The sequence below is a fragment of the Camarhynchus parvulus genome, chromosome Z, assembly GCF_901933205.1.
Source record: "Camarhynchus parvulus chromosome Z, STF_HiC, whole genome shotgun sequence".
Classification (NCBI taxonomy): Eukaryota; Metazoa; Chordata; class Aves; order Passeriformes; family Thraupidae; genus Camarhynchus; species Camarhynchus parvulus.
The window spans coordinates 25,061,805-25,086,328 of NC_044601.1; the positions used below are offsets into that span (position 1 = coordinate 25,061,805).

General features: G+C 35.6%; 1 protein-coding gene across 4 annotated transcripts in view; it reads left to right on the forward strand.

Moving 5' to 3' along the window:
* Nucleotides 1–24,524, forward strand: part of KIAA0825 (KIAA0825 ortholog) — a 238,460-nt gene that overhangs the window by 50,122 nt on the left and 163,814 nt on the right. For all 4 annotated transcript variants that reach the window (XM_030968121.1, XM_030968120.1, XM_030968119.1 and 1 more), the window contains 2 exons: nt 2,876–3,545; nt 20,303–20,473. In XM_030968121.1, coding sequence (XP_030823981.1) covers nt 2,876–3,545; nt 20,303–20,473 — 841 coding nt within the window. The remainder of the gene's footprint in view (nt 1–2,875; nt 3,546–20,302; nt 20,474–24,524) is intronic.

Consider the following 24,524-nt stretch of genomic DNA (forward strand, 5'->3'; position numbering starts at 1 on the left):
GTTGTGCATATTACGCTGTAATCTGGTTGGTAAACTGCAACTGGTTTTCTGTATGCTATTGTTATGACTAACTTTCTGTGCTCAAAAGGGAACTTTTTATGCTTCTCCAAAACGTTTGGATACTAATTTGGATCTTTTTCTCTTGAATAGTGCTGGCATAATCTTTTACAATGTTTTTATAGGTTAATTTTTAAATTAAAAACGTATATCAATATAGGCAATGTGTGAAGACACTTGATAACACTTTCTAGAGCTTCAAAGTTCACTTCAGGTACTCTTTCTGAGTATCACTACATCTAAAATAGCATCTGCAAGCTCCTATTTTTAATGCTGTAGTTTAAATTACAAAGGGATTGAAACAGTCCTTGGATATATAAAAATATTTCTGCTTTGCCTTAAAAAGCAGCAGTAGGGACTTGCTTGGAAGACCGTTTGGATTCACCATTGAAGGCATCAGGTGCATGCAATGTTTTGATAGCTTCTTTTTCTTTGTACATTTCAGAATGTAGTATTTGAGCATGATTCATAAAAAACCCCAACATTTAGAGTGCAGAAGTCTACTTGCCAAGAGACAACTTTTCAACACAGTGGTTAGTAATCAGGGTTTCAGTTTACACTTTGAAACACATTTTTCTTTGGGGCCGCTAAACTTTATAGAATAGTTTAGCAGATAATAAAAGAAAATGGGATCAGTATTATGCATTTTGATATATATGATTTAAGATTTGAACAAGTTGCACATATTTCTGTTACATGCACATGCTTTTGTAGGATGATATTCAACTGATAATTTCCTTTATTATTCTGTCTTCCACATCTTTCCTGCTTGTTAAGTATGAAGAATTAATAAGAATTATTTTGAAATAAAGATCTAAAATAGAAGAAAAATAGGTAGTCTGTTATTTTTAAGACTTTCTTTATAAGACGCAATCAAGTTCCCAGTTTGTTATTCAGAATTAGGTACTGTAGTGAAAGTGAGGGTTTTTTTCAAGAAACTCTGATCAGAGTAGAGGGCAACAAGAAGGTTAAACCCTCTAAGGTATGTAACAGGTTTGAAACATCAAGAACAAAAAATAGGGGTTCTGAATTTAAAAATTTTTTTCACTCTAAAGCATACTTATCTATGGATAAAATCTTGCTACAGGGGAAAGATTTAGTATTTGGCATTCCAAAATGGTTATGTTTATGCAATACTACACTCAAACTTGAATAATTTACCTGCCCTTCAAAATGGGATCAGAAATAAAACTAATATTTTCTTCAAATATTGTAAGTTAAATAAATCAGCAATGCTGAAGGTGGAAGGTAGCAAAGGTTTCTTTACCAGCCTTGCTTTATAGGATGGAGTGTGACTTGCAGACTCTGCTGATTTCTAGTGTTTAGTACAGGGCTATGTTTTGGATTTGTGCTGAATACACATCACAATAGAGAGGTTTTTCTATTATTGCCAAGCAGGGCTTACACAGAGCCTTTCTGCTGTTCATACTGTGACACTGGTGAGGAAGTTGGGGGTGCATGCGAGGGTGGGAGGAGACATAGCCAGGACAGGTGACCCAAACTGACCAAAGAGATATTCCAGACCATGTGGCATCAGGCTCCATATATAAAGTATGGGGAAGAAAGAAAACAGGCATGTCTGAAGTGATGACCTAATGATGAGTGATGGTGTCCTGGAGATGGCTGAACACCTGCCTGCTATTGTAAGCAGTGAATTAATTCCTTGTTTTGCTTTGCTTGTGTGCATGGCTTTTGCTTTACTTTTAATCTGTCTGTCTCTCAACCGATGAGTTTTGTGGCTTTTACCCTTCCAGTTCTCTCCTCAGTCCTGCTGGTGCAAGAGTGAGCAAGTGGCTGCCTGGGGCTTGGTTGCTGGCTGAGGTGGAACTATAACACATAAAGGACAGACTGGAATGAACCCCCCTGAGGTGGTTTGCCACAATGCTTTTCTCTGTTAGGGAGAATCAATGGGAGATGAAGGAGCAAGTGAGAGGGCTTCTAGATTCTCATCCACTTAAGGCTTTCCTACTGAAACTAAGAAAATCAAGAATACCACCAGTTCCACTCAGTTTTCTTGTGACGATAGTATTGAGCTGTGACAAGAGGAGCTGCCATTTGCTGCATGACCTCTTGAAGCTGAAGCAGCTCTAAGGTCAGAGATCCTTGCCCTGGACTGAGAGAGAGCTCTTCAGACTTGAATGAAGAAGGAGCGGCAGCCATGTGATTTCACTTGCTTTGTTAACCGACTGCCTTCTCCAACCCATACAGCACAGATGTACATGGAGGTCACTAATATATCAGTCTGCATCTTGGTTTGATGGGTTACGCAGCTTCTTATTCCTCTGTCCTGTGTCATCTAAGACTCTTTAATTCTTGACAAGTTTTCAATTTTACGTCTTTAAGCGACTCCTGGGATGACTTTTTTATCCTTAGAATGATCTTTTTGATGATTGCCTGCTGAGCCATAGAAGGTGACCATTTTATAAATTCCTTGCTTGGTTTTATGAGAAAAACCAGTCATTATCTGTGTGAATCTTAAGTGATTTTTTCATACCTCTTTCTTTAGAAGATGCTGTGACAACAAAAAGGCTGCCAAGGGTTTCCTTTGAACTGTGGTCTAGAATTGATTGAGAAAAGAGGGTGGGGATATAAGAAAGATGAGAAGATGAGTGTGAGTTATTGGCAGAGGTAGACAGAAACTTAATTCATGTATAAATCCTGTTTTCCACAGATTTTATGATTTCTGTTGCTGACATATCTTACTTGCTGTTAAGATAATTAGTATAGGAAACAGGTTTTAGTCTAATATGAGGCTGTTCATTTAATGAACTGTAATTACCAAAAATTTCTAAAGTACTGTCTGATTTACCTTTGTTAGCAAAGCTTGTTGAAGAATGAGAAGAATCAAGAAGAAATGGTACTTCACTTCCTTCTGGATCTGTCTAGTCAGTGTGGTGTCTCATTTCCCTGTACTGCAAGTGGGACATCTTTTGAGTTAACATCTTCGCTTCATACCGTTCAGGATGATTCAGCTGTGGATGTGAAATCTCTTTGGGACGATGTGAGATTGCATCTTCGACAATTTTTAGTAAATAGACTGCAAAGTCAAGAAGAAACAAACACTAATGCTTCTCAACAACAAATGGAGTTTAAAACTCAGTGTGTACAGCAGCTTTTGTTTCTTTATCCCAAATCAGAAGTCTTAATGAGGTATCAAAATATGCAGAATAAACTGGTTAGTGATCTTCTACAAAACTGTATTTTGTCTAGTTGTGGTGAAACAAATTTTGATAAGGTCGTTCATGGTTACCAAAGTTCCATACCCAGATTGTGCACAATGATAAAAGAGGATTTGTATATACTAAGTGGGACAATTGGTCCATCTTCATCATTAAAGTTTATTAATGAAACTTACCTGGATACCATCACTGAAGAAATGACAGTTCTTCTTGAAAGACTTTGTGAACTGCAGTTCAAAGAAAATGCTCTACACGTAGTTAAAGCAAACAAGATTTCAAAGAAGCATGGAGGAAGAGTTCACGCTGTGGGTTAGTAGTCTTATTTTATGTTCTTTGTAGTTAGGTGTTATTTTAATGATGCTATTTTTTTTAATATATACTCGATTATTTTCTGTGAAGAGAGAGACCTGAAATTAGTAATTACAGCTTTATGTTTAAAACACATTTCTGCAGTTGAACTCTAGACTGTGTCAGAATTGTGGTGCAAAAGTAAGAGAAACTCATGTAATTAAACAAAATCCTATTATAATCCATTGGATAACACTGTCATGTCATAGTAATTTTTTTCAGCCTGTTTTATTCCAGCTACTGAAATATGTACTAGAATAAGAAATATTTAATCCAGATTTATATAAACACAAACTGTTGAGTCTTCTACTCCCACTTTTTTTTTTAAATTGTCAGACATTTAAAGGAGATTATAGGAAAGAGAGTACAGTAATGTGTCCATAAAATAGATAGTGATTCACGCATCAGAGCTGACCCAAAAGATTGCTATACAGATTCTAATTCTGAAACTAAGAAACAAACAGGAAACCCATTTACATTTTCTACTCTTGTGAAAATACAGTAGGTTCAAGTTAATACTGCCTGGTCATTTTTTCTTGTTCTGAGAAATGTCAAGAGGAAAAAGAATCTTTTGTTGATGTAGTGTTTTCTGTATTTTCCTTTTGCAGTTTTTAAGTCTGACATGCTAACTTCCAAAGGGAATAACCAATGCTTTGTAAAAAAAATAATACAGAATCAAAACTTCCATAACATAATTGCACAATTGTGTGTAATTGTTTTTTCAATGCAGTGTTTGGAGCACACCTCTGTGCAGGAGCTGTTTGTTTAAAGCATAGCTTTCCATGAAGTGATCTGAAGACAAAAAATATTAAAAGTTCAGAATCATGTGAAAAATACAGAAACAGAACATCTTGAATTCTGCAGCATAAAGAAAGGATTAGTGAGATGATGATTTGTCAGGTCTACACAGAAGAAAATCACATACTTCTGAGTTTTAAAGTCAGCATATGTGTTAGTCAACTAAAAATTCCAGTGGAAGAAATGCAAAGATTATTTTCAACAGGAACTGAAATATGGAGGAATACTGGAACGTGTGAAAGACAAGGAAGAAGGCATGCAGGTGAATAGAAAGGATGAGAAGTTCAGTGTTGGTGGGAAACAATGAGAAGAAGTAGTGTCAGAGTACTGTTGAGATATGAAATAACAAGAAATGTGTTTTTGAATTACGTGGTGAGATGTGAGTCAGTGAAAGGATTCACTGACAAAAAAAATTGCCTGGAGTGAACAGAAGTTTGTAACTTCATTTTTCTTTCAGTCTCAAAACAGCTCATGAAGATGGGGATGTTCAGTTATCTCCATTTTACATCTAAAACGTGGAGTTTATAGTGCTCACAACCATGTCTCTCTGAAAAAATCATACTTTAACTCTGTATTATAAGATGGAAGAAAACAGTCATTCAATCTATTCATAGAATACTTCCTCAGCCTACATTTTTTTTGCCACAGGATATGACTTTGCATGTTTTTGTGCCAGTACATCTATCACTACAGATTTCCAGTGCACATTTCTTTTGCATGATCAAAAACACAGAGGAAGGTGAAAACAAACAGTAAATTTTAGGACTTGCCTGCTTGCTTTAAAACTTTAAAACATTTTCTGCAATTAATTAAAATATAATTTCACTATTTCATAAATATTAGATCAGATTTTAATTTTTATTGAAAATTCATTAAATGTCAGATTTCAGATGCAGCAGCTGTCTCCTTAACACCCATAAAATGTGTTTAGAATTGCTGTTCATTAATGTAATTTAATTCTCAGCATTACTTTCTTCACAGGGGCTGTCATAGTCATGTCTTCATGTTATTTTACTTCAAGAAATTAGTATGGGAAGTAGGTATTGATTTGCCTACTGGTTTTCTACTATTCTTACTAGTTTTCTGCAGAAAACTGCTCATACACACTTCAGCCAGGGAAGCCATAAGGCACCAGTAGTGAAATCAGAAATCAGGCTAAAACAAAGTATGTGGTCAGAGTTGTGAAGTTTTGAGTGTGATTTCAGGTTTTTTTCATTTTCCGGATGTGTCATAGCCTATTTTGTATTATTCATCAATTCAAGCTAAAGGTATCCTTATATCATAACTAAAACAGTTATTACTGTGTAACTTATTTATATATGAGCTCATATGTGAAGAATCTTTTTTGGAAAGAGATTTCTCTCCTATAAATATATGAATATACTACATTTGTACCACACTAAGTTATATAAAGGCATTTTTTTCCTTTAGAATTAAAATGTTCATAAGGCAGTTTACAGTGAAATAACTATTTGGGAAATATTTTAAGAGATTTGTAATGGTGGACAAGTTCTTAATGTCAAGTGACTTTTCCTGCTTGGAACTCTTAAATTCTGGCTCTTTGTTGCCCTCCCACAAATTGGAGTAGAAATTTATTTTTCCCAACCTAACATAGGCTAGGTTAAAAGACAGCTCTAATAGATTACCTTGACAATGATACCCAGTTTGCCAAGTATTAAAAGAACCTCATGCATAAATATAGAGGGAAGGACAGAAAGAGAAGGTTTTTTTCTTAGCTGAAAGACAAATGTGTGTCTTATTTTTTGATGTATATTGCCTCTGCCCTTTGGGAGCCCTCAAACCAACACATTTCAGAATACCAGAATAATTTAATCTAGGGCATTCAGTTGGGACTGTTATCCCAGAGGTGATAGAAGAGTTTGTGTTTGCTTAGTCCATCCTCAGGATAATGTGGTTTTTATTTTATATTTGTTGTGGGTTTTTTTCATAAGAACTTCTGTAATTGATCCTACTATATAGTTTAGGGAAAAAAATAACAGAAAATGATGAAGCAGTGCCAAAACCTTGGAAAACTTTTTATAGACCACCTATTTCTTTTGGGAAAATAGAGGTAGTCCATAACAAGCGTTAACAGAGTTATCTTTAAAATATTCCATATATAATAATCTATTTGTGCAGTAAAGAATTAACATTTTTCTTTTCATTCTGTGCTAGAGCAATTATTTGTGAAGTACTATAAAGAGATTATTTCCATTTATCAGTACCTAGGAAGTGTGTGGCTTGACAGAGAAGCTGTCAAAATGGCATGTGAAAAGAGGCAAATTTTGGAACTCAGCATCTTGGGTTGCCAGCTCTAGTGGAAGCAGGTGGTTTTATGTTACAGCTTGATCCTCTTACCTGTTACATTTGTGCCTCTTATTACCTTTAACAGTGCAGAATTCAGCCAATAGTATTTGGGCTGTTCCTGTACAAGGTTTTTATATAACATTAATTATAATTGCTCTGTGTACTCTCAGAACGTAGTGTTTCCAGCTTGCTAGAATAATGTTTCCCAACCCACTCCCTCAATTTTTTTTGTTATTAATGGGATTTTGTTGTTTCAGACTTTCTATCGTATTAGTCATTTGCACCTTTCTAAAGTTCATGTAATGTTGTGGTATTTAAAAGTATACAAAAATATCTGTTGACAATACTTAGCATGGAAAGAATCTCAGCTGGTTTTCAGCTGAGATTTTTTTGTGATTTTTTGCTTCAATTTCCAAGGTGGTAAGTCTGTGTATTGTAGTTTTACCTCTTGAACCTTTTTTGTGTTCTTTTGTTTACAAAAATATTAAGCTGGTTTAATCAGGCGTGACTAACTTTTATTAATTTCTCATCTGTTAGATGAGGAAACAGCTACTCTTACAGATAATAAGACATCTGCCAGAGAAACTTAAACCCCATGAAATTATGAACAGTTGATGTATTAGTGGAAGGTTTCTTTGGCTTTATTTATATAGTTTTTATATATAAACAGAGTATAAATATTTATGTAGACTATTTAGCTATTTTTTCTAATTTCCTGTGGTTAAAATGAAACAGATCAGAGCTTTAAGTTTTATTTTTTCTGACATATTCAAATTGATTGGCTTAATATTTTTAAAGATCACAAACTTTCCAGAGGCCCTTAAACATTTAAAATCATAACTGAACTTCATTTTTAAAATCTGAGGCAATAGATATTGTGTTCCTAAAAATCAGTAGTTTGTAATTTTTAAGAAAAATATTATCACAAAGTGGAGGTAAACTAAAGTGATACAGATTTAACTAAGTACATTTTTAGGTAGAAAATAATTAAAATACCTTCAGAGATATACTATAATATTAATATTAATGTATTAGACTTTTATCCCAGTATATAGCCTTTTGGTTAAATGTCCAGCAGGCTTCCTTTATCTTTTCTTTCTCCAGAATGTAACCCATGTCCATTCTATTATAAAGATATATTCAAATGCAAACTGTGATTTAAATTATTATATTTTAAATCTATTATCTTTAAATGTTCATGAGTTCCTACAGAATATATTGTGTTTGTGAAACACCTAAAATGAATATGGCGTATAGCTAATCTTGTACAGAAGGACTCACTACCATGTACAGGAGCTGCATTTGTGCAGTGGAGATGAGAACAAGAAGAGAAACAGGCTCTGGAGTAACTTGTTGAAGTAAAGACAACTTTGGAATGTTAAATTAAAGTACTTGGTATGAAAAACCTCTTTTGAGCTCACTTATGCTTACATATTCCCAGCAGTTTGCTGAAGAGCAAACTTGAGATACAAGTTTTGGGCTTTGCACATTTAACTTAAATTTGATTTCTCTACTATTTTTATGTGCATATGGGTTTATTCCCCCTCGTTCATAATTTCCTCTTTTTGAAATTAAGAGCTTTAGTTTCAGATTTGTTTTTATCCTTCTGTATAATTTGCATTCACTTCGTTTACGATCTCAATAGCCACCATTATGGCCTAAAACAGTCTTCTATGATTTTTGTCATTTCTATCAAAAATATACCTAAAATAGTATTAATACTTGCTGGTTTAACAACTGCATAATTAAAAATACACCAGCTGTTCACATCTAGGAATAATTTCAGCTCAATAACTTTAATGTAATTCATCTTCCATTTATATCTGGAAATTGAAGAGTTCCAAACTTGGATTAATGCAATTAATATTTATATCTTTGTAACTGTTTTGGTATTTCTGTAAAGATGAGAATTTATTGCAGATAATATACAGTATTTGTGCTGTGGTTACAGTTGGTTTTCCACCATGTTTTCTTGCCCATAGTCCACTGTCTGTTTTTTAACAAGTATGAGGGTAAAAGGGGAAAGTGTTTTAGTCACTTGACTTGCTACTCCAGTCCTGAAAGTCCTGTTGCATCTTTCTTACGTTTTGAGAAGGCACATAATACAAACTAATCCATATGGATTACAGATGATAATATCCAGTATGGCATCCTGCTTCTGCAGATCAAATTCATTCTGTTGTCCAAATCTTTGGACTTGCACAAGCTAGCTTTCAGTTAAATGTCTAATGCATCCCTAAGGCCACATGTTTAGGATTGCAAAGTTTGAGATCTTAATTACAGAAGTAATTTGAAGTTGGCTTTTTTTTTCATAAATTTTAACTTCAGGGTATTTGAAGACCCACATGACTACTCTAGTGACTTCTAGACATTATAAAGAGAAAAATAAGAGAGTTACAATAAAAACTGTAACTTGATCCTGTTTGCTTCCTTGCATGTCTCTCTTCTTGTTTTTCCTTACTTCAAGAGACCCGCAACAACCTGTTCATCCCCTCCTGTGGACATGGTTGTTTTGCTTCTGTTTGTGCATGACCAGCAGTTTCTTTATGTGCATCCATTATATTGCCGCCTGCCTGGCATATCTTTCTGTCTTTTATTTCTGACCTCTCTGTCCCATTGCAGAGGGCCTGGCAACATTACTTCTGTAGGAACAGGGCTTTAAGGACCTATATAAAACAAGGTACAGAAAGAATGGTGCCTTTGTGCAAGTCACCATTGCAACTGCTGACCTCTTGAGCTGCTCTGCACATATATTCACAGAATTGTGAGGTTGGAGGCGACCTGAATAATCATCTACTTCCAGCTCCCCTGTCGTGAGCAGGAACACCTTCCACTAGACCAGGTTGCTCAAAGTCCCATCCAACCTGACCTTGAACACTTGCAGGGATGGGGTATACCCAGCTGCTCTGGGCAACCTGTTGCAGCGCCTCATCACCTTCGCAATCAAGAATTTCATCCTAATATCTAATGTAAAGCTACCCTCTTTCAATTTGAAGCTATTTCCCATTGTCCTGAAAGGTACATGGTTTCATTCTTGGTAATTTTTTTTTCAAAATGTTTTCACAATTAGCAAGTACCAGCTACTTGCCTTCCTTTGTGTTTTCACAGCATACCTGCATTTTCTTCCTCAGAATGAACAGAACATTTAACTCACAGTGCTCTCTAATAATTTCGTTCTCCTCCCAAGTGTAAAAGATGAAGACTGATTTACTCTATAGTCTGATATATTGTGAATGTTTAGAAGTCAATTTGACATTTATATACTGTAGTTTTCTCTTTAGTAATAAAAAGTGACAAAATCTGAGGGACAATTATGATGGAAGTCTCTCTTTTACTTCAGAATATGGGCCTGCATGAAGAAGACTTTGTAGGACTATGGAAGATTAGAGGACACTTTAAAAATGTCTTTAAAATATGCTCCTGCACAACTGATTCAAAGAAAGTTGTTGCAGGAGTCTTTTCAATGTGTGTATCTACCATCATTACTCTCAAGTCAATGAGATGGTCTTGACTGATTTTTGCTAAGATGGAGAACCCCTTCTGTTATAAAATTGTACCGTGTAAAGTCAAAATTATTTTAGTCACAATAGTTTGTTTTGAAAAATAATATAGGTGATTAAATTAGGGGGGAGTGTCATGCCCACAAGATGGTTCTAACATGCTAAATTAGGATATTAATGTCCTTTTCACTGAGGCTTAGTCTTACAATTTTAAAAAACCCCTCTCTCTTCAATTAAGGGGCCACTGTATCTACTGAGTTTTTGAAAAACAGAGCTTTCACTCATTTTATAGTACTTTTTACTACATTTACTGAACAGAGCAAGGCAATGGGTTTATTCCAGTCCATCTAACCTGGAGAGAATAAGGATGGTTAAAACCCTGTCCAAATTCTTAATTAGAAATCTAGCACATAGTGCCCATAAATATTGTGGACTGTCTGAAATTAGATCAGTTACTGGTCTCAGATTTTCCAGAAGAGTTTACTTTACCTAGAGTAGATTCACACACTGATCATCCTCTGGCTAAGAACCAGATCTTTGTCCTCTAGCACAAGGGGCGCTGTACTGACTTTCTGTTCATGTGCTGGGAAATTCCAGGAAGTTCTATAACACAGAAATTACGTGTTCTGTTATGCACCATGCTATCAGCTCATGTGTAAAGAAGTGTTTTAATTGTGTAATCTCAGCTCACTGAGTGGGAATGTGTGTCTTTACTGACAAATGTGATTAATCCTGCTTTTGTATATTAGTCTTTCTACAAAATATTTGTTTACAAATTAGGAATTTTGAAACATTTCTCTAGAAGTTTTTAAATTGTAGTGTCTGCCCTCTTTGCTGTCTGCCTAGACTTATTTTTTATGTTTATGTTCCTTGGAAAAATGAGAACTTTGTGGTGACTTTGCAACTAGGGTTTTGAAATACAAAGGCGCAGGAAGCAAAAATAAGAGTATTGCCTCCAGCTGTATTTTTTATATTATTTGAACAAATTAGACCTGGCTGTGTTATATCTTGGAGTAAGAGAAGCAGAAGTGACACCGGCACTTAAATCTATTTTTAAAGGAAATACTAGTAGGAGTATCTAATGTCATGCATATTCCTTCCTACAGAAAGGAATGATCAACACATGATAGAAATTACTGATTGATTGAAGGCTCCTAGCAATCTAATTTGAGTAGAGTAGTTCCAATGTAATGAACCAATCTGTGAGAGACCTAACTTCTGTGAGTGTTGAAAATTGAAATTCAGCTAGCAGAAATTTTTACATTTGCAGACATTAAAGAAATGTAAGCCAGATTAAAATAAATATGTTGATTACTGTGTTTTCAAATACACATTAGAACTGCCTTTTATCAGCCAAGTGTAATAAAATGGTTTGCAGAGAAACACATGCAAGTCCTGTCAAAGTTAGAATTCATGAGAAGGTTTGACAGACCTGGCAGTCCTTAATTTCTCTTTCAGCAAAGACTGAGGAAGATCAACTTTTAAAGTTCTTCAAGGACTCCTGTTTCAATGTAGGTGCTATTTTCAGTTATTTTCAGCAGGCTTTCTTAGTTTTTATGCTCTCTTAAAACATTCTACTTTGGTGTTTTCTGTATGTGAGTGTGAAGACTTCAGAGAATGTGATAACTCTCTCAGCCCACAGTGTAGGCAAGAAAAATCAAAAAATGCATGTGGAATCAGTTTATGTCATTGGCAAGGCCCAAATATTGTTTCAGATCTCTGAGAAATAATACTAAGAGCATAATTTTGTCATAGGATAGTTCTTGCAGTTTTCGAAAAGGACTTTTTGGTAGTAGTTACTACTTCAGAAGAAATTATTAATTTCTTCTGAATATAGAATAGCACCTAAAAACCCACTCTTAACTGCTAGAAACAACTGCAACTATTGTCTATCTACAAGTTTTAAAGTAATTTTAGTTGAAGGAATGTTTAAAAAATGTCTGCTATTTCAGTATTTTGATAATTATCAAAAAAATTATTGAATGTCACATGCTTAATTCCTTAAGTGGACCAGTCAGTTAATTAGTTCTAATTCAGAAATGAAATAATTTGTTTATGTTTGAATTGTTTAAAGTGTCACTGTCTACCCGGAATTTAAGTGTATGATAGGAATGTCTTGTAATTTATTAGAGGCTATGCATGCTTTTGAGAATTAGTAGGAGGTTGAGTCTCTGGTTTCAGAGCAAACTGAGATAGGTATCTGTGTATGAAGTAATTTTCTTGAACATGATTACAAGGCACTTAATCCTCAGAGTGCTTCAGGAAGTCTCTGTAGTCTGTTCCTCAGGGTTGTAAAGGAGCTATATGCTGTCAAGGAGTCAGATTTGTGAGATCATTTGTTTAAGATAACAATATAAATTTGAAGTCAGAGTGCAATTCAATGTTCTTGTTTTCCATCCTGTGTTTCCAGCACTGGTCTATTCTTTCTTTCATCAATTGGTCAGTAAACACGATTTACAATGAAAGATTTCATTTTGGCAGACCTACCCATGCAATGTTCACAAAGGACTTCAGCATTTGGTGGCAAACATCTAGCAACCTGACATGGAATCAACCTTCACTATGAGGTCAAAACTGATCTCATTTTACTGGGAAGACATTATGGAGCAGGTGTTAATAAATTTTAATCAATAATATAAAAAAGAACCCTTAAATTAATTTTAATTTTAATCAGTTGCATGTGTAGTGAATCTCTTTCAAAACATTAGTGTAGTTTTCACTGACGTTGTTTAATAGCTGGCAGTGACATCTCTGTGACAGACACACTGAATTAAATCTATGCAAATTTATGCATGCTTATCATGTTTATACATCAGTTGAGTTCCCTTACTTCACTGCATTTTTTTTGCCACATGCACAGTATGGATATATGGTATGAGCATTTATGAATGTCATGTGGTAATGGAGGTATCTAATAAGAAAATGTTTACCATTTTTAGATCTGTGACCTTTTATTTTTTAAAGGGACAAAAAATGCCAATGGGTAGTATCTTTGTGAAGGCGGCTTTACCAGTTTATCCTGGAACTCCTGGGTCTCACTGCAGCTAACAGGGAGCTGCAAAGCAAGACAGGTGTTTAAAAACCCTTAACGGCTCAGATAACAGTTTACATCACTAATAGTTCTTTCTAGGTCTGTCAGTTTCAATCAGCAGAGAACACATGTGATCAGTATATCTGATAAACTTGTCGATGCCTTTTTAAAGCAGGATTCCCCAATCTATTCTATTCAACTCTACTCTCTCCTTTCCTTTTTCACCATTTCAAGTAGAATCTTGATAAGACAGAGATACAAGCAGCTGTGTATAGCTAGCTGAGGCTACAACTAATTTGTGCAGAAAAAAATTAAATCAGGAGGTAAATTATTTCATGATTGCTCATTCCCAACAGAGTTGGGCATCATTCTGAAGAAAATATCGAATAATTGGTTTCAGACCATGTCAGACACATGCAATTCCCTTCTCTAATGGCTATGTGAGGTAGGACTAGGCCTCAGGGGTCACCAAAGAACTGAAAATAGCTTAGTGCCAGGCACAGCAATAGAGAGACAGAGCACATAGGAAATGAAGTGGCAATAAGTGCAATCTATAGGGGAAATGTGCTTCACTTGGAATTTAATGTATTGGCTTAGAATCTGGCAGTAAGCCATGCAACAATTGTTTACATTTCTGTCAGCATCTGCATCTGTTCTGCTTTGTAAATGGCACTTATCTTTGAGTGAGTAAATGGTGGAATCAATAACAACTGTTAAGGGATTTCCTTTTTTTTTTCATATTCCATAAAAATTCACGCTACAGACAATGTAGCCTTAGATTAATAAGAAACAGACATTAACAGGGTCAAAGGGATTTGTTTAGTAATATTTTATAGCTTCTTGGGTTTGCAGTAATTGTATCCATGTGACTTGAATGTATCTTGTAACATATCCAAATTAAACTGTTAAAAAAATGCTAGCTTGCAGTAATGAAGATGATTTTTTATAATTATCGTAAGTACTGTGTATAGAAAACTGCTGGCACTGTTTGTAATAATTTAGTTCCATGTAATACTGTGTATTGCATCTGCTATGCAGAAATACTAAGTTGCTTTCTACAGTATAAGCAAGTTAACGATTATATCCAGCAATACCAATTATTTAAACCTAGCAGTTGCATTAAAAATTGTATACCAACACGCAGTTTGAGAAAACTGTGAGCAGATGTCCATAAAAATGGAATATATATTTTCTAAATGCAAATGAAAGAATAATACAACTTATATACAAGCTCTGTTTAGGAGATAGTGTGCAGATGAATGCTGTCATAAATGCAAAGTTCTTATAATAGTTATGGCATCACTTAAAAGTTAATATCACTGAGACCTGAGGAACACATTCTTGTTAATGGAATTTATGAATGTAACTCCCTGTGCATGGCTTTGAAAATTTACCTCTTGGAATACCCCTATACACAGTGACTGTCAGCAGCTAAGTTTGTTTTGCTTTATTAGGCTATTTCTTTCTGGATTTTAGCAAAATGGTAATTCCATTTATTACGTGTGCAGGTTGTAGGTAGATTTTAAATTTAATACTGCACTTCTGATGTTTTTATTTTCTTCCTTATATAGCTTTATTGAATGAAATCACTGACATTGCCTACTTGTGTCCGTGGTAGTACAATATTGTTGATCTATCTTACATGAAATCAAGCCTTAGAAATGGGGACAGGTGAATGATACTTAATGTATTGTGTATTGGGAAGGCATGTTATAGTGTAATTGTTTAAGAGGGTTTTAGACCCTTGGTTCCTGCTGAGAGAATTCCCTGCTGTAATCACTGAAGAAAACAGTCATCAGGTTGCTTAGCAAGGATTCCACCATGAGTCTCAGAAGCAGTTTAGCCATGTGGCTCTGCAGAGTGAGTAGTAAAGGCTAATTAATCTGAGATCAACATTGTCATAATGTAGTTATTCTTTACCATTTAGAGCCAGCTCACTTCTGATGCAGGTATTTCTGTGCTACACTTTACTGTGTCAGATACCTGGATGAGTTGAAATTATCAGAATTACGCACTCATTTTTTTAAACATTGTAAATTCAAAATTCTTTAAAAAATTAGAGGTGCCATGCTCATGAAAAAAAATATGAAGAGAAAATAATAATAAAAGTTACGTTTAGTTTATGGGTCTCATTCATACATGTTTTCTTATGCCTTTTGAGATTTTTAGTGCCTCCAGGCTATAACCAAGGGAGTTGGAACACTTTTTTTGGTGGTTTCAAGAGCTACAGATTTGAGGAAAGTATCATTTTTGAAACTTGCTATAAAATCACAAGTTAGCAGATATACACAGGTCATGTAGATCTAGCTCAGCCTTATTTCTTATGCATCTTCCTTTTCAAAGATGAGGGAAAATCTCTAAAAGTGCTAAGATAAAGGCAGATACCTTGCTACTGAATTTAAGTACTTAGGAGAAGGTCAGGTACAATAATCAAGTGCCTTATAGAATGTCTTTCACTTTATGTTGCTTGAAAAATGCTTTAATTAACCTATTAGCTGTCTTAGAATTCATACGGGCACCTCTCAGCTTCATCACTGGTGAAGTGAAATTCTATGATACCATCTGTCCAACTACATCCAGCCAAATGGTCTCTGGTAAAATGGACAGCTTTATTCTTCGACAAGGGTGGCATGTCCTTCAGATCTTAGGAAAATTTCTTCAGCTTCAATTCTGCTAAAATGAAAGGCCAAACCTGAAAATAGTACCCCTAGTTTCTCCGGTGTTGTGTAACTGCATCAGCTGCCTTGGCACCATCACACAAACCTTGCATAAATTGATAGACACCCTTCTTTTAGGCCTTCTTTTTCTATTAGAAAAATAGAAACTCTCTCTAAGGGTAACATTGTTTGGGTTGACAGACTTCTGGTGCCCATTTTTTGATAGTTGGGGTAGTAAATGAGCATGCTTGAAGAAATTAAATATCCTTTGATTCCCCTCTGCCTCTATGTGGTAGGAACTCAAGAGTACAGATTATCTAAATTGCATGGAAGTTTTGAGCTTATTCTTTTGCTTCATTCCAGTTTTGTGTAAGGAACCTTCAAGATTTATTTACTTGCTACAAATAAATGCAGTGCAGGTTCATGTTAATTCAAGTAATCTTTTAGTCTTCTCCCTGCTATCCCCCCAGAAAGAACTGCAGAAACCTCAAGTACTCTCTTTTTCCTCTTAGCAAAATAGTTGTTCTGTCCTCTGTGAAGCAGAAAGACAGTTTCCCAGTTTTTCTGAGGTCTTTGTCTGAAAATTCAAGTTCCTTAAGAGCTATGCAACAAAGCCTTGTATGCATTACTGAGCCTGAAGACCCTGAGCAGCCTTTCCAGGGACCTACACCGCAGCCTGCCCAGGAGATCTATTTCACCGGCACCTGAGTCCTCAATCATTGCTTGAACTACATCACAGGTGTCCTGGTGTTCATCTGCTGTTGATTCAATTTTCCTGCCATGAGCTTGAACCTGCCTTATCACCATGGTTCCACTGAACTCTGCTTGACTTGTGCTTACCCTCACCAGACCAGATCCAGACTCAAAAGGGTGAATTAGCTTCCTGACTTGACCTCACATTTGTGTCATCACCATTAACTTGGCTGATGATGTGGACTGTTGGTTGAAACCTATCATGTCAGGATCTGCCTTACTTAGGATCTGCATGACTGGGCCCTGGCTGGCAAGGAGCCTGTCCTGCTGGCCGTATTATCATGCTTGACTCTCTGTTCCTCAAGTAGCAGCCAGACTTCAGTGGTCCCTGACACTGTGCTTGGTTTGAATCTTTTCTGTTGTAGCTTAAGATAGCTCATTTTCCTGACTTAGGATATTTCTGCCTCCAGAGCAGTTTAGGAATTATCAGCATAGGCATTGGTTTTGTACAGCAGTATTGGTGTGATCCTTGTTTTGCAGAGATGGAAGCCTGGGGCTATGTTCAGGAGCTCAGAACCCTTTTTTACTCCTCTGTGTTTGTTTAGGTTCTGATCTCAACTTTTTTGTTGAGCAATATTTGTAAATCAGCTCATTGGCACATTGGCCAAGGCTGTAGAATGCACTTTACCCCTCAATAGCCTCTGTCCCTTTTCAGAAATTCTTCTCTCTAGGTATTGCTTTAGCAGAAAGCCAACATGTCCTGTTGTTAGGAGGTACTATAGAGGTCCTATTTATGTTTGGCTGTATCCAAAGATCCTGCTGCAGCTATTTCCTTCTACAGGGACTTCATGAATTAAAGTCAGGCATGCAGAAAAAATTAAATTTAGAAGAATGATAGTAGTAAATTGCGGGTGGTTCAGGAAGGAAGCTGGTTTGTATCATGTAACTTTCTCCATTTCCTTTCTATCCTGCAGTGTCACTGTGTTCACAGGGGTCTTAGGATGAGGAAAGAGACATGTTTCAGAAGGCTTGATTTATTCTTTTATGATATATATTATATTAAAACTATACTAAAAGAATAGAAGAAAGGATTTCATCAGAAGGCTAGCTAAGAATAGAATAAGAAAGAATGATAACAAAGGCTTGTGGCTCGGACTCTCTGTCCAAGACAGCTGGGCTGTGATTGTCCATTAATTAGGAACAACCAACATGGGCCAATCAAAGATGCACCTGTTTCATTCCACAGCAGCACATAACCATTGTTTACATTTTGTTCCTGAGACCTCTCAGCTTCTCAGGAGAAAATTCCCAAGAAAAGGATTTTTCATAAAAGATATCTGTGACACTTCAGTTAGACTGGAATGCCACTGCTTAACTGATTCGCAGCTGGCTGAGATCAGCTTCATGGACTTTCAGCCACACTCTGTGTTGTCCTCCGTGGATTGGATAGAATGCTAACAACAATTTCAGACCATTTTCATAATGGAGAGGTGCACAGTGTCACCTGGCTTAGTGAGTTATATTAGTTTTCTGACCTAACCCTCCCAAGTCATGACCCATTTGGTAACATTTTCAGAGTAAGCATACTCCACTTTGTGAATATGGCAAATTTTCCTCCAAACAGGTTGATGTCACTGAGGTTTGGTTGACATATATCACAGCCTTCATGTCTATTTCACATCTGTCCACATGAAGACATGTTCTCTTCATGACAATCTTCTACAGGATTTATAAACCTGTTTTGAGGCGTTCTCTATGTCATCGCATTGGCTGCTTTGCTCTTGGCGAAGCACACAGTTCTTAAAGGTTTTTGTCCTGTGGTTGTCCAATCAAAACAATGTCAGGAAAGAGGTGCCTTTTCATTCTACTCTGCTAAAACATGGACAGTGATGTGCTTGTTCAAGCAGACTGGTCAGTGTTCTTCAAAATTAAATGCTGCTATCACTATTTTAAACCTAATGATCTGGATGTATAGAAGGCCTTTCAGTCAAGCTTTGGATAATCAGGTGTGTGCGCACTACATGAGCATCAAGCACTAAATAAATGAATTGTCATTTCTGAGAAATGATAAAACTGAAATATATTCTGAAGAATCATTAAAAGTAAAAGTTTTTACTTTTTCTGAGTTTGGTAATCTATTCTAAGCACAGCATTACTGTGGTATACCTTTATCTTCTACACCCACTCTCTTTCAATCTAATAAGGACAATATCATTTGAGGGAATCGAATAAGTGGACCGTTTCCTTGTTCCTCTATAGATGGGGCAGAAATATCACAAGGTTTTGGAATTATAGAAGATTGAACTAATGTTCTGTTCATTTTTAGGATGTGTTTTGTGGTTCTAACATTGCAGACTCAGGCAGTCTTTTCATGTCAATTAAACTCAGATTATATTCTCTAGTTTTCAGATAAGGAGTAAAATTCTGTGAATGTGATTTTTTGTAGGTTTAAGACTTAAAATTAGAAATCCAGTGATAGATTTGCTATTTACTCATTATTCAGAGAGGAAAGACACTAACAAAGGCAGTTATGCATAACTCTTTTGACATTCTTAGAAATGCAAGGAACTAACATGAATACATCTGTTTGGAACTTTGAAGAAATTCAGATGTGGATGCAAAGCCTGCAGTCCAGTCTCTAATGCTGTAAAACTGGAATAGCATATTATGGAATTAGCTCTGCTACTTAGATCTATGTCTATTTAAAAGTGATTTGTAAATGCCTAAAAAATATTTAGAAACTTTGAGGGAAAAGGAAGGTACAAAATACTTAAAATTTGCAAAGGTCAGAAAGATTTGACACATAAAAGTACATTTCAGTCAATTTCTTTTTGTGTTCATCTTTCAGAGCTTCCCTTTCAAACTACTCTGACTTTCTCTTTGACGATTTCCAGATTAACTTTTCTGCTGGTGTTACATCTGCAACAGAATTGCATAGGAACATGGTATCAGCTCACCATAATTTGCATAGATGTGCAAATTTGTTACACTTAAAGACATTATAAAATTAAAGTACTTAAACCCATGTGGTTTGGTAATACTGAATTGGAAATGTCTCCAAATCATTTATAGTCTGACTGTGCTGAAATCAGAGTTCCCTGGTTGATGTGACATGATTATATGTTATAAGTGTGTGTGTTAACCTTTCAAAATAAAATGTTCGGTTTCTTCTTTTAAATACCAAATGCTTATAGTTATAATACTTGCTGATATTTGCTCACTGACAGTCTCACTTGTTTTCAAACCCCACATATTTAAAGTTGTGGAGTGTTAGATTGATGTTTCTTTCACTCAAATGTCATATTCATCAACTGTATTGTGCTAGCAGATTGTTAAACAGACAAGGTGACTTGCAGAGTGACAAGTGATGTGATGTCCCAAACCATTAAAATACAGTAATGGTGTGTTTTTTTCCCTTTCGGCTTTTGCAACACAGTGGGTTTTCTATAAAACACAGGTGAGAGCATTCCTGAGCAGATCCATTGCGTGGAAAAAATCCTAGTTAATGAATAACAAAACCTGGAAGTCAATTGGAATCTCACAGATAATTGAGAAGTTCTGAAGACTTAGGAAAAATAATGTAACAGTATTTTATAATGAGAAAAAAATACATTATGTTATAAGGAAAGTTAAATTGCTTGATGTATTACACTGTCTTACATAATCAATTTTGCAGTATCATTTGGTTTTTTCTGCTATAATAAAAGCTATTTTATAATTTTACTTGAATAGCCTCCCAGGAATACCAGAGGAAAGGACGGAACTTCTGCTTAACCTTATATCAACTCAAATGTCTTTCTCAACTTATCAAACTCTTCTTATTAATGGAGGAAAAAATTGAAGAGGTCTCTACAGAATTTCTGCTGCTGCCTTCATTTACAGAGAGGAATAAGAATGTTCAAGGTAATGAATGATTGTCCTGATTTATTGGTTTATTTTGTGCAAAAGAATAATTTTATGCTATTTTCAACATTAATTACCTAATTTGCGGCATCATATTTTTCAAATAAATGTGTTTCCATATCCACTGAAAAAGCTTTTGAAATGTGCAGATTTACATTTGAGCACGATGACTTGTAGAAAAGAACTGATTGCTGTGTATAAATATGTGATGTACTACCTGTAGATACTGATGGAGAGCCATGATGAAAAACTATCAAACACTGCAACAAGATATCTCCTACTGGATTCTCTATAAATCCTGTGTCTCATATAGGACACAACAATACTCGGAGTCTGAATTCTTTGCAACTGACTTTTTCTGAACTTGGCCTTGAAAACTGCTTTTTCAAGAGAGAAAAGCACATACATTAATATAAGTTTAGTTGATCTTAGTGTATGTGAAACTAACTGCTAAAGGATATAGTCCATGTTTAACCTGTATTTCTCACACTTACTCATATTAACTGTGTTTACTAGCATGCTTATCTCACTGGCTTCAGTGTCTGTGTTACAGAAGGAAGTTCTACATCAGTAAAATTATCAAGCTTCAAGTTTGCATTTGCTATAGGTTCGAAGCTCACTTTTTTTTCATCTACTTGTATTCAGTTGAACTGAGTATCATGAAAATTCAGGTGAATGACAACTTCCAGGAGTATTCTCACAAATGTTCTACTTCTACTCTGCTGCTTCTGCCAGTGGAGACTCCAAGTCATGAGAGAGAAGTGGTTTCAAGAGCTTTGATTTTATTGCAGGAAAATATCAGACCAGAAATGAGGCCAAGCTGCTCAGGGAGAGAGGATAGGTGAAATCAAATGTCACAATCTCTATAGTCAAGCTGCAGGCTGAGGATAATGGTGTTTTGGGAATGATGTCTCAGAATACTACATTGACGAAAATAAAAATATTAAATAAGAAGAGTTCTAAGGCACACAGTTTGTTGTTGTATTCTTCACCTGTAATATTGACACTCCAAAATAAAGAAATACAGGTTAACCTATATATTGTTAGAATATACGTCAAAGCTCTAATAAAATATGCATTCAAATTCCATTGTTGCTGACTTCAATGACTTCAGTAACTTCAATGTATTTCTGCCTCCTTTACTCAGTTTTACTAATCCTCAAGAAATGTTACTCTATTATACATTATAATTTATGTTTTATGGACTTGATTCTACAAAGAGGTCTTAAAATAAACTTGTAGAGTTTTCCTCATGTGTTGAGCAGGCTATACACTCAGTAAGGACGATGGTAAATATACTTTTTATTACTGTATTATGTGAGAGAGTGTAAAAAAATCAAGAAATCTCAAATGGGAAATTTATTTGATATTTATATGACTATATTCTAAGGCATGTGGTCTCCAGTAATTCAGAGGACTTAACAATTTCAAGATTAGCAAGAAAGATTTTGCTTTCCTGGAAGTAAAAATTATCCTGCTTAATTAATTAATAAAAATTTTTCCAAGCTTAATTACATTCAGAACCATTTCTCCAAAGAGTGTTTAGCCACTTTCTTTGAGAAGTATTCTTTTAGAGTAATCATGTCTATTGCAAGTTGATTCTTAATTGGTACCGCTACTCAATCAAATCTGAATGTGAAATATTATTAGATCTTGTAGGAGGCAGTCTTGTGGGTAAAAGGTCCATTCCAGAAAAAAAAATAGAATTCATTTTCCCCTGAAAAACAAGTGAGGGTAGATATTTTTCGGATGCTTTTAATGAAGTCTCAGACATACATTTGTTTTTAGAGTTGCTGTTGTGATCAGGTGATTCTATTCACAGAACTGTTCTCCATGATATGTTTACAGATAGTTTGTGAAAAGACTAGTCCAGAGAAATTTTTAACAAGAGGTCTGACTAGAAGAAAGGTTTATTTGTGTTATTTTATTTTCATATTGTTGGAAATCTCAGTTGTAGTGAAGTGAAAGATGATTTGATGTGGGAGAATGAAAACTATGTTCCCAGTAGTTTCAGGTTATGTTAAGTACCTAAAAGAATTTAAGATTTTCCCTGTTAATGTCCCATATTGGGTTGATAATTTTATTTTTTTCACTGATGATAGCAGAGTTTTTTTATAAGAAGTATTGGTTAAAATCCTTGTTTTATTTTCATCAGAACACATTGTACCATATGACTAGACAATATAATGGCCATCTTCAGTACTTAGAAGCCTTATTACTAGAAATCTTGTTTAATTTGGCAGAGTCAAGAGTGTAGATGTGTCTGAAGCAGCTTTAAATTAACTTGTGTACTACAAAGGTCAGGTTTACAGTGCAGCACAGGCTGCAGAACCAGCCTAAGAAGCAGAGTGAATTAGACCAGACTGGAGTGCTGATGGTGCTAGAAAGTTACCCATACTCTGAGCAGGTTCAAGCGAGGTTGGGTATATCCAGCCTACCCCTCAGTGTCTGCAGTGAGGGATATCTGAAGTGTCAGTGCTCTGCAAGTAGTACTGCTGGCAAACTGGGGAAAGATGGCCGATTCATAAAAGGTAGGTGAATGTCCAAGTCACCTAAAGTTTCCCTAGGCATTGCGTAGACAGAAGCCTTGTACTTGTTTCCTTTATGTTTTGGTTGCTTTTAGTATTCATGGGAGACAATCTATGTAGCTGACACAGAGGTGCAACAAAAATAATGTTTTTTCATGTGCTTGTGTCAAGTGGTGTATTTATGTGTATAGCTGTTTCAATGTCAATTGATTTTTTGTTTTATATTCTGTAGTACTTCAATTTTGATGTTTAGAACATGTATAAAGTTCCATCAGAAACAAAGTAGTTCTTTGGATGGTTCCTCTTTGTAAAATTTTTTTTGTCCCAAAGATGGCATCTGAGTTTTATCTAAACCAGACGGTTTCTTGGCCCTCATTTTTCCCTAAACCCAGCAATGACAAAGAGCAACGGCTGCATAAATTGGATGTAAGAAGAACACTTAGGGTTTATCACAGAAGAATCAAAGATTTCATATCTTCTGACAGATTGTTTGTACTCTTAGGGGGTCTTAAGAGGGGTCAAATGGCTTCTAAGAGTTGCTTAGCTAGATGGTTAAGGGATTGTATTAGAGAGGCGTATGTAGTTAAGGGTAAAGAGGCTCCCAGGGTTTGTAAAGCTCATTACACTAGGACTATAGCTGCTTCTTGGGCGGAGAGGTCGAAGGCTTCCACATTGGAAATTTGCAAGGTGGCCACCTGGGCTTCTCTTCATACTTTTTCATTGCATTATTGCTTGGATGTAGTCTCTTCTGCAGATTCTGCTTTTGGTAGGAGGTTGCTTGTGAACCAAAAAAAGAACAGTGAAGAAAAGAAAGACATGTAGTTCAGAGTTCTAGCTGGCAACAAGACAAGTTTCTTTGCAGCGTGCACAATGGAATCCTATGAAGACCAATTTAGGCCGTTGAAAATAGATGTTAGAGGGAAGTACTGCCTACCAGTGTTCTCTGATGGTAACCCCATGGCAGACAATAGCACCAAAGGAAACAGTGAACCAGAGTGAACTCTGTAGGGAAATGGATGTAGAGAGTTTTTAGGTGATACAGATAGGTCTCTGAGTTCAGTTTGAGTTCTTTATCTGGCATCTTCTGGAATATATTCAGAATCCTCATTTTCACAAATTACTTTGCATAGATTGGAGAAAAAAATTCTCTGAATTGCATTTTCTGCTCTAACTTCTTTTCACTGTTCTTTCTAATTCTTCCCGATTTTATTTTTTTACTTTACCAGCAGTAACTTACTGTTCCTCAATACGTATACACCAAGATTTGAGCTTGATTTAAAACTGTATTTATGTTATCTAAGCATAGGTTTTTTAAAAGGTAGTGTATATAGACATTTTATCTACTACCAATGTGTTCTTCAAGTTTTCCTTTAAATCAAAATAAGGAGAAAATAATGCAAAGTTCTTGGACAAACAAGTGGTGGTGTGGTTTTGTTCCACCCCTGAACAGTAGTGTGACATCTGGGCAAGACTGGTACTCTGCCTTTCAGAGGAAAGGTATCTGTATTTTTCTATCACTTACA